Source organism: Centruroides vittatus, unplaced genomic scaffold (assembly GCF_030686945.1).
Source record: "Centruroides vittatus isolate TY-2023 unplaced genomic scaffold, ASM3068694v2 contig_979, whole genome shotgun sequence".
NCBI lineage: Eukaryota > Metazoa > Arthropoda > Arachnida > Scorpiones > Buthidae > Centruroides > Centruroides vittatus.
The window spans coordinates 1,354,325-1,365,192 of record NW_027122650.1 but is presented as its reverse complement, the minus strand read 5'-3'; the positions used below and the strand labels follow the sequence as shown (position 1 = coordinate 1,365,192).

General features: G+C 35.0%; 2 protein-coding genes across 2 annotated transcripts; both read right to left on the bottom strand.

Annotated features, from left to right (window-relative positions):
• Positions 1-268: 268 nt before the first annotated feature.
• Positions 269-1,327, bottom strand: LOC136985823 (uncharacterized). Its single transcript, XM_067283182.1, has 3 exons — positions 1,149-1,327; positions 915-1,007; positions 269-585 (listed from the first exon to the last, which is right to left on the bottom strand). The coding sequence occupies exons 1-3, from the start codon at positions 1,240-1,242 to the stop codon at positions 368-370; spliced, it is 405 nt and encodes a 134-aa protein (XP_067139283.1). The 5' UTR covers positions 1,243-1,327; the 3' UTR covers positions 269-367.
• A 4,918-nt stretch (positions 1,328-6,245) lies between these two features.
• Positions 6,246-10,242, bottom strand: LOC136985811 (uncharacterized). The gene is made up of 3 exons (XM_067283172.1): positions 10,216-10,242; positions 6,767-10,171; positions 6,246-6,713 (listed from the first exon to the last, which is right to left on the bottom strand). Exons 1-3 carry the CDS (start codon positions 10,240-10,242, stop codon positions 6,246-6,248), a joined length of 3,900 nt encoding a protein of 1,299 aa, XP_067139273.1.
• Between the last annotated feature and the right edge of the window lie 626 nt (positions 10,243-10,868).

The following is a 10,868-nucleotide window of genomic DNA, read 5'->3' as shown; positions in this document are numbered from 1 at the left end:
TAACCTCTGACCTTCTGCTTATCTCACACACGTGTCTTTCTTTGACGTCACAGAAAAGACTTCTCTTTATTGGAGGAATCTTGGCGTAAAAATTTTACGGCGTAAAAAGTAGAGACATGCTCTACTCTATTTTCAGTTCTGTTTCAGCCAAAATTTCAGAAAAATTTTACGTTTTCTGTTTTATGCTAGATTTTATGCTGAATTTTACGCTGGCCTAACTGTCGTGGAGTTAGATTAAACAATCAATTTTTTTTATTTGTTATACTTATTATTTAGATATTTCTAGCTATTCGAACATACGAAATTAATTAGGCCTGTTACTTTATTATAATAGAATTTTTATAAAGAATTGGTGCTATAAGAGTAATTAGTTTTCATGTTCATCAGATTTTTTGTCAACACAGAGGAAGGTTTTCGTAATTGTTCTACTATTCATTGGAACCCTAATATGGGATGCAGAAGTATGATTTCTCAGATAAGAAGGAAAATATTTCGATTTTATTCGTTGAACGGAAGGTTTTGGAAAATAAATCAATTCTATATCAGATTTGTAGGTGGAAAAATCGGGTCTTCTACTTGGAAAATCTAAAATAAAAAATAATTAAGATAAAAATCTTTAAAAAAAATAAACTTTTATTATATTTATATATACTGTATACTATTATTTTGCTTAGTTAAGTATAAAAAGTTAAGTTTGCACAGATTCCGTAAATGTATATATTTTAAATAAATTAATTTCAGTTTAAAAATATAAAAAAATTGCAATTTTTATATCGTATACAATAAATTGTTCTTACCTTTAAAGCAAGAATGTATACAATTCTGCCTCGTATTATTTAAAATCAAATAAATAAATGCATGCAATTTTCAAAATAAAGAATTTTATGACGACTACAATGTTGTACTTTACTTACATTTTGAGACTGGATAAGATGAACGAATGAAAGCTTCTAAGTGTTCATCCAAACAATTCCAAACAATATTTCCATAATTATGAAGCCAATTTCCTGATTAATTAATTAAAATTATATAGAATTAATTAAAATATGTGGTATATCTATTTTTTTAAAAATTGAAATCAAATAATACTTTATCGAATATAATTAAAGTAAATCATAATTTAAATAAGATTTTTATTCCGAACTAACCTCGTAAATTGTAAGAATGTGAATATTTTCCAGGAATAAAATATTTAGAAGCATTTCCTTTTTCTTTTCCACATAAATCTAATTTTTCATCCATTTTTCTTTTTTTTTAAAAATTGAAATTTTGTTAACAAAAGTTGTGCTTGATATTTATTGAAACAGTAATAATGAAGTCTAAATCACTGTTATGTAATGAAACAAAAATTTGTTTGTATGTTTCAAATTATATTTCATCTATTATCCTTACATAAGTTCTTTATACATAATTTATCATCCTACTAATACATGAAACATTATCCACACGTTTACAGAGAAAGTTATTATATTTTCCAGTACTGTAGCGCGACCGTCCTGTCACCATAAGATACTCCAAGTCCACCGAGGGCCAAGAGGTTTTGTTCCCTGAAATTTGGGAGTTCGGACGCAGGTTCGCGCCTCGCCAGGACGAGCTGGCCACGTGGAGGTTTTGTGGAGTCTTTAACGCCTGAATTACCTTTAAAAAAACCTCCCGGAAGACATTATTCTCCGCGTATAAGCAAAAATATATATGTATAATTGTTAACTACGTGACATCGCATATCACAACTTACCGTGGGACACTATAGACTAGTACAGTAATTCTGAACCACTGTGCCGCGGCACTTTAGTGTGCTGCGAGATTTTTGAAGTGTGCCGTCACTGCGAATATCCAGGGCCGTTCCGACCCGGGGGTGCAGAGGGTGCGGGGCACCCGGGCGGCAAGCCTAGGGGGCGGCGCAAGCCGCCTTAAAAAAAGGGAAAAATTAATTTATCATTAAATTAATATAATACATAAATATTATTCTAAATATTATCATTAAAATACTACTATTCTAATATTATTTGAATATATGTACTATTCTAAATATTATTAATTATATTTCAAATTCAAATTTTATATACACAACTTATTCAGGCCACAACAAGTGGCAAGTATAACAGTTTCTTGTTTTAACTCGTCTTAAGCTATTTTTTACGTCGGTCGCGAGGAAGATTTTACAGGAAAATACTCGTCTGTGGTCAAAGCATAGAAATGCACGCACCGGGATAATTTCTTTTATTTTAATTTTAAACGTGTAATCGTGTAAATCGCAACAGCTTAGAAAGTTTTTGTTTGATATCGTGGTTAGAGAGACAGTAAAAATTAAAGGTGAGTACATACATTAATTTGATTATATTTTGCTTTTGCGCGGTTAAATAAAATTTAAATAATATTTTGTTAAATTAAATTTATATTGTGTAACAAATTTATAACTTAAATAATAATACCAACATAATAACAATAGTAAAACATTTTTCTTTTTTTTATTAGTAAAATATAGTTTAATTAAAGATTAGCATAATCTTAATATTTTTTTGTTTTGATTAAAAATGTTGAAATTTTCAGACAAAATAAAAAATTATGTAAAGTTTCCTTTCAAAAGTTGGTATTATTCGAAAAACAAAGCTTAATTAATTTATGCTTCTTTAAATCTTCGAAAACAAAATTTTTTCGACGAATCATAACTTGGATTCATTTTTTTTTTTTTTTTTTTGGTAGATGTCTGATAATCGAAAAAGGCTTTCTGGCGCACAGTACAGAAAAAGAAAGCGTGAAAAGGAAGAATTAGTTAAAAAGGCTAGTGGTTCACTCGAAACGTTTTTAATCTCAACAACATCACAGGAGGCACCATCAAGTTCCCAAGCTCGAGATGTAAATGTGACGGAGACCGAATTCATAGTGGTCAGTAGCGGGGAAAAAAGGAGGACTCGTCGAATACCAAAACTACAATGGAAGCAGGTGTTTTATTAACAGAACAATGTCCTGAAGAAGTAAGTTTTGAAAATGAAAATCTTCATGTTCATGAGGATCCTAACTATTGGACTGGTGTTTTATTGGATAAAATGAAATTAACTCTGATAGAGTTAGGGCCTACCCAACTGACAGAAGCTGATATAACGTTTCCTTTAAATAAATACAATAGAGGTTTCTCGTCTATTTATTATAAAAAAAAACTGTGTAATGGGGAAATAATTCCAAGAGTTTGGCTGGTGTATTCTAAATCAAAAGACTGTGTATATTGTTTTCCTTGCAAAATATTTAAAACTTTTTCTAGTGGTTTAGTTGAGGGTTATAATGATTGGAGACATTTAAGTCAGGTTATAGAACGACATGAAAAATCAAAAGGTCACTTTTGTAATACAAAATCTTGGATTGATCTAAAACAATCAATTTCTTCTAAAACGACAACTGATTCACTAAATGAGAAATTAATAAACATGGAAAAAGATAGATGGGTTTCTGTTTTAAAAATTATAATTTATGTTGTTAAATTTTTAGCCGGTCAAAATTTGAGTTTTAGGGGTGAAAATAACAAGATATATGAGCAACAAAATGGAAACTTTTTAAAATTAATTGAAACAATTGCAAACTTTAATGATACGATATCCGATCATATTAACAGGATTAGAAAAACTCCATCAAATATGCCTCATTATTTAGGTGTTCATATTCAAAACGAACTAATTTCCCTTCCGTGAGAAAAAATAAGACATGAAATTATATCTATGTTAAAAGCTAGTAAATATTTTTCTATTATTTTAGATTCGACTCCTGATGTAAGTCACAAAGACCAACTTACTGTTGTAGTAAGGTTTGTTTTATTAAATAATAAATCAAAGCAAATAGAAATTAGAGAGCATTTTTTGGGATTCATTTCAATATCAGATTCGACAGGACAAGGCTTAACCAATGTTTTATTGGATTTTTTGGAGACTCACAACATTTGTTTAGGAGATTTAAGGGGGCAGGGTTACGATAATGGTGCGAATATGAAGGGTCGCAATAATGGTTTACAAAAAAAAATTCTTGAATTAAACCCTAGAGCTTTTTACGTGCCTTGTGCGGCCCATAGCTTAAATTTAGTTGTTAATGACGCTGCAAAAGCGTCTATAGAAATTACAAATTTCTTTGCTATTGTGCAGGAACTTTACGTTTTCTTTTCTGCATCGACTAAACGTTGGCAAGTTTTAAAAGATGAAATCCCGACTTTATCATTAAAACCTTTTTCTAGTACTAGATGGGAAAGTAGAATAGATGCTTTGAAAGTTCTTAGATACAATTTGGCAAAAATATATGACGCTTTATTTGCACTTTATTCTGATAATAGCAGAGACCCTGAAACCAGAAATATGGCAAATTCATTACTCTTAAAAATCAAGTCGTTTAAATTTATTTGTTCTATTATTACATGGAATATTGTGTTAACAAAAATTAATATTGCAAGTAAAGTGATGCAGGAGTCAGATTCTACACTACCTAATATCGTTTTAATCTTGGAGCAGACGAAAACTTATTTATCTAATACTAGCTTTAGCCCGCGGCTTCGCTCGCGTTAAGAAGTATTATTATTAATTAAGTATAGTTTTTGCGGCTTTACTTTTGTTTAGCGTGTGTAAAAAATTAGGGCCTACAAAACTTCTTTGTACACAATATTCTTAACTAATCTGTCATTAGGCGCTAAAACTATCAAGCTATTGGGTGAACTTACTCGTGAGCAAGCAACATAAAACTGTCCATGAGAGAAGCAATGTTCTCTCAAGTCAATACCCGCAAATTTGAGAGTTTGCCCCTGAGACTTGTTTATTGTCATGGCAAAGCAGACTTTTAGGGGAAACTGTAATCGTTTAAATTCGAACGGGATATCATTAGGTATTAATGGGATTCGTGGTATAAATACAGTTTTCCCTTTCGCACACCCAGTTAATATAGTGGCTTCCACTATATTGCGATGTAACGCTTTCACTTGCAGTCTCGTACCGTTACAAAGTTTTGGTGGTTTTAAATTTTCGCAACAACATAATTGGAGTGCTCACACGCAGAATAAGCTTATGATAAGGCAAACCTGGCGGTTTCAATGAATTTAAAAATTCTACAGGGTGTGAGGACCACCATTTCCCCCCCCTCCAAAAATACTTCGATGTTAACATTTGTAATATATTATTCTATTTCAAATTATTCTATTTAATATTTCTTTTTAAAATTATTCTGTTTCAAAATTATCCATGTCAACATTTGTAATATAATAATACTCACGTAATCATTTATTTTTACCTTTTTTTATATTCATGTGAATTTTGATTGTATTTCAAATAACAACCGAAGTTGTAAGAGGAAACTCGCCTATTTTACCAATCTAGGGACTCCCCTTTTCTAAATTTTAATATTTAAAACGATTAGAATAAAAGAGTTATTATCCAAATCTCACAACATGCCATAGGAAGAATGAGAATGCAATCAATGAGTAATGATGAGGACTGCCCCAAAAACAAGATGAGTCACATCGACTCAATGATGACTCTGCAAGGACTAAATGTCATTGCCAAAGAAAAACAACAGAAGACAATCATCTCAGAAGACAATCATGCAATGACAAAACCGCAAATATATCGTCACCCGATGATGACACCAGAAATGAATCATCACTGATGACAATTTTTTTCCATGCTGAAAATATTTAAAAGGAGAACTCCAGCCCGACGAAAATCAGAGAGAGAGAGTGTGTAATTCCCATACTCAAGAAGCAGTATAATTCCCATACTCAACACGGGAGTATCACCTTCATAGTCAGAGAGACAGAGATTCTCACCAGTATAGTTTTCGTGCTCAAGACAGAGTATAAGTGAGAGCAGACCCAGGACAACAAAAAAGAGAAAATAGACCAAAGACGGTCAAACCGACACAGGACTTAAGCAGCCCAAAAGTTCAGTCCCATCCAGGCAGTAGCAGAACAGTACAAGCAAGAAAGAGCAAGAGAGAAACAGGATCAAGAGATTGACCAACTGTCGAAATAGACGAAAAAGAAGACGTCTTGTTTAAATGGTATGTTGTGAGTCGCGTAGTTCGAATACCCCCCGTTAGGTACCCCCCTCGTTGTATAGTTAAAGATAGGCGGATTTCCAAAGATAGGATTTGATAACTCTGTTCTGAACTTTCAGTTTTTTTTTGATAATAAATTCCTTTTAATTATTTATATCTGACTCTGTATTCTCCCTACTGAGAGGCTCATTCCTGGACTCCAGAGTGACTCTTACCCTCGCGCCTTAGTCATTTACTTTATCCCAATCGGTGGTGTGTCCGATAAAACACACCTGGTGGCAGGACCCTATCAAAAACGTACGTAAGAAAACATCTTGACGGCCCGAACCCCACACAGGGTAATTAGTAGCGTCATCTGTATTAACCACAGTATCAATCGAAGTATAGACCTTTTCTTCGCCCTCAAACGACATGAGCAGGATATCGTTGATAGCTGCTGCTTGATCGTTCTTTGAAGTAAGTATGGCACGCTCACATAACCATTCAATAGGCTTGTCATGTATATGAATAATGTCTGGATAAACTTTAGACAGCAATTCTTGAACCGTAGTAACAACTGTGCACAATTCTTCCGGGATGGTTATCATTCCATCAAACGATGGAAAATCACCATTACCGATTTTAAGAAAGAGATCTGAAAATCTACCAGCAGACTCATCCCCGCCAAAATGTGCTCTCATATTTTTAGAGAGCTTAAGAATATTAACCTGGGCCACAAATTAGATTTCTTAATGCACGACTTTACTTCGTCAGCTCTGGTTCCTTTTGGCACGACTGGTAGAGTCTGCCGAAAGTCTCCGGTCAGCAAAACTGTTACGCCACCCATTAATTTTGTATTACCCCTTATATCCCTTAGTGATCTGTTTAAGGCTTCAATACCACCTTTATGAGCCATCGTTATTTCGTCCCACACGATTATTTTTGTACTCTTTAAAACTTCAGCAAAATTACTTTGTTTGGAGATGTTGCAAATGGGAGTCTCGGCAGTGATTAAATTGAGTGGTAACTTAAAAGTAGCATGAGCAGTTCGACCACCTTCGAGTAATGTAGCAGCTAAGCCGGGCGACGCCACAGCCAGGGCAATGCCGTGAGTACTTCTTACTTTCGCCAAAAGTAAATTAATAAGGAAGGTTTTACCAGTTCCACCTGGAGCGTCTAAGAAGAATATTCGACCGTCATTTGCATCTACACTTGTGATAATTTTATTGTAAACTTCCTGTTGCTCGTCATTCAAGGATGCTTCATTTTTTCTTACTGCGTCTTCTAAGGCCACTGTATCGTAACTGGTCTCCTTCACGTACTCTCTATTTTCAAAATGTATTGATGTTATTGGCTGAGGTAATCCATACTCTTTAAGAGGACGGCCGCCTAATGATAATACGGCATCCTCTAATACCGACAGGCATTTGTTAAATATCAGGTCCGATGAGTGCTCTACATCCACGTCACCTTGCCTTTCCAGTTGTTTTTTAAAGTCTTCAGAAAGGTATTCTTTGTATTTTTCCCAAAGACATAAGGGGTCGGAAACCTGGCAGAACAATAAAATGATAGCAAAAAGCTCTCGAATCATATGCGGTGTTTGACAAAGTGCTGCCTTTTCAAGAGCTGAATCCAAATGCCGATCATCTTCGAGTAGACCTAGAGCCTTGCACGCGGATTGGAAAGTGGGATGTAAGTGACCATCTACAGTTTTCAACGCTTCAAATGAAATTGGGCCTCTGATCTCATGCAGAAGCATTCGAAGGTGGTAGCATTCTGTATTGTTTGGATGAACAGTATAAACCCTACCTAGAACGTGTTCTTTTTTGACCCCTGACCATCCTTCAACATTCACTCCTCTCTTCCTTCTCTGAAACGATCGCTTGTTCCAAACGTAATACGCAGGGACTTCCGAGTATAGCAATGTTTTTGCAAAGTCATCCACGTTACACAGATCGAAAAAGGAGAGGAGTGTAGTTGTAGGAGGACTACTCAATTTGTCGCACAAGTTCTGCTCATTAAAATAAATTCTCTGTCCATTTAGAAAATGGACAGCAAGGTGCACTACAGGTGGAAAACGCTCATGTATTGGGAATTCAAGGATTCGCCAAACTGCTTCAGCTGAACTTATATATCGACCACTTGCGTAGGTTGTAACTTCATCCTTCCCATCCTTCCCGTTCTCTAAAGTAAACGTAGCCTGATCTGACCCTTTATTAACATATTTGCAAACGTATTTGATTGACTTCACTGAATGGCAATACTCTACGTTCACGTGAGCGTTACATGTTCTTAATAGCACTGGATTATAAGGAACCACCCAACGATTATCTATTGTAACACCCTTGATATTGACAGAGAATCCACCGTCATCCAGAGAACGTCTCCTGTACTGCGGATAACCATCATCACCGGTTTGAGTTTCCTTAATAAGAGCCTTAGGATAACGTTTGCTGCACGAATTATCTTTCATGCATGGAGAATTTCGGTTTAAACTTCCACAGGGGCCATGTATCATATTACTTTTAACAATTTCGTAAAGCTCAGGATCACGATCGGGGTTAGGTATTTCAGCACAAATAATATTGTCAATTTGATCCGGAGTGATGCGATGTTGAAGCCATAAAAGTATATGAATATGCGGAAGAACTCGCTTTTGCCATTCCGTCGAATACATATAGCATCTCACTTCACCGAATATTTTCCCTTTTATCAACAAATCCATGACCTTTTTTACCTTTAATCGAAAGACACGCGAAATAATATCGTATCGATCATGAGATTTTTGTCCTGAAAGTAAGTGCTCATTTATGTCACTCCAGCGTGGGTTACATGTAAAAGTAATAAAAAGGTCGGGACGACCGTAATGTCTAACATAGGTCATGGCGTCTTGCGTTTTTTCGTGCATGTATCTTGGTCCACCAGTAAAAGATGATGGAAGTACTACCATTTGTCCCAGCTGATTTGCTTCAGTATCTTGCCGTCCAATTGCATCTTTTAAATGAATATAATTATCTGCGCGCAATTTGGCTTGATTGTTTTTTATGTAGTTTAGTCTTTCAGTTTCTATTTTTGCGTATTCATCTACCAAATATTGACTAAAAAGAGCGCGATATTTAACCAAAAAGTTATCTTCTCCTTTTCTGATCATTATTCTGTATGAATAAAAACTTACAGCAGAGACTGTTTTTTTCAAGGGCAACTTAGTTGTGGGATCGCATTGTGGTATGTTGATTGAATAGCCATCATCCCCCCAGCAAAACATCAACGGGTACTGCAGCGCGTCATAAGCTCGATGTATCTCACTGATACGCTGAAGTGAGTTACTTCGGCTTTCGAGGATGATGTCTCTTCGGTCAAAATGCTGATCTACCAATACAACAGCCACTTCATTTGCCGTTGGTGCATTAAATCTGCCTCTGTGTTCTTTTTGTGGTTTTTTATCTGCATGTATTACGACCTTGAATGACTCTGAAGGCGATATTTTAACAATGGCTGTTTTTAGATCTTTTATGTATGGGTTCACCTCATGTAACATAAGCTGCAATTGTTTGATTAAATTTGGTCTCAAATCAGGAAATTTAGAACATCGAATATTAGCTTCTCTATCATCTTCACCGACGAAATAAATTTGCAGAAACTGTGCATCCTGCCCAGGTTCCGGTAATATACTTCCAATTAAATGATAGACTTGTCCTTGAACTTTAAAAGTTGGTGAAAAACCGCCTTCTTTTATTTGTTTTCCACCAAAGGAAGTCATTTGAAAACAGGCATTATATTTTCGGATATTATCCATGAAGTGTACATGATTTGGGTGTAAATCATTAACCAGACTGTAAAGTGGTTCAGGCAGTTGTTTAAACGGCTCAAGTTGTACTTTACCGGCGCTACAACACATGCCAGGTGTCTCATCTTTCCACTTCAAGGCGTTACACCACTGACACTTGTACGTCATAGAACCTAAGACTACACTGCTGTCAGTTCCATAAGCAATATCTGGGTCATACGCCAAACCCGAAAGCAACTTGCTTCTCCATACACGCTGAATTGCATTTTCTCTATACCGTGACTGAATCACTCTATGCACATCGGTATTCCTGGCCTGATATAGTGCAGCAGATTGCTTATGTTTTTCAGGGTGTGCAGCCTGGTAGGTGGCGACAGCTTGCCTCTGTACATCAGGGTTTTTTTTCTTATATTCAGACACAGCTTTACGGTGGGATTCAGGTAGAGTCTGTCCATATTTTTTTGTGCCTTTTTTATTTGATTTCTTCGTGTGTAATTAGTAAACCTTGCCCTACGTTTGTTTTTCTTTTTTTCTATTAATGTCACAGACTCAGATTGGGACAATAAACTTCTTATTAAATATATGAGAGGAAAAAATGATATATAGATATATGAGTGGAAAAAATGAATAAAATTAGCACTGTTAGTAGCAGTGGTGTTTCCTATTCGGCCACAATTTTTACGTATGTGTGTTCTGGCATAAAAGCGTAAAACAGAAACTGAACTGAAAGCTGATTTCTGATTCAGTTTTCTGCCACACAATTTTAAAACCTCATCATGCTACCCGTAATGCGTAGCGAATTATTATTATTTTTTCAAATTCTGTTACTTTTGGATTACCCTGTATAATAAAATTTTAATCATCTCTCCGTTATATGCACTTTGGTTGTAAAATTTTTATGCTTATTTTCTAGGACTCTGAGGAAAATATAGTCTACCATGAAACTTGGACATTCCACTTTTGCTTTCATTCCCCTTATTAAATCTAGTTACAATGGGTGATCGGTTTAACGAACAAATCGGATAACGAACACTTTCGCAAAAGATTTTTATGTTCGGAAAATGAACACATATTCGGATAA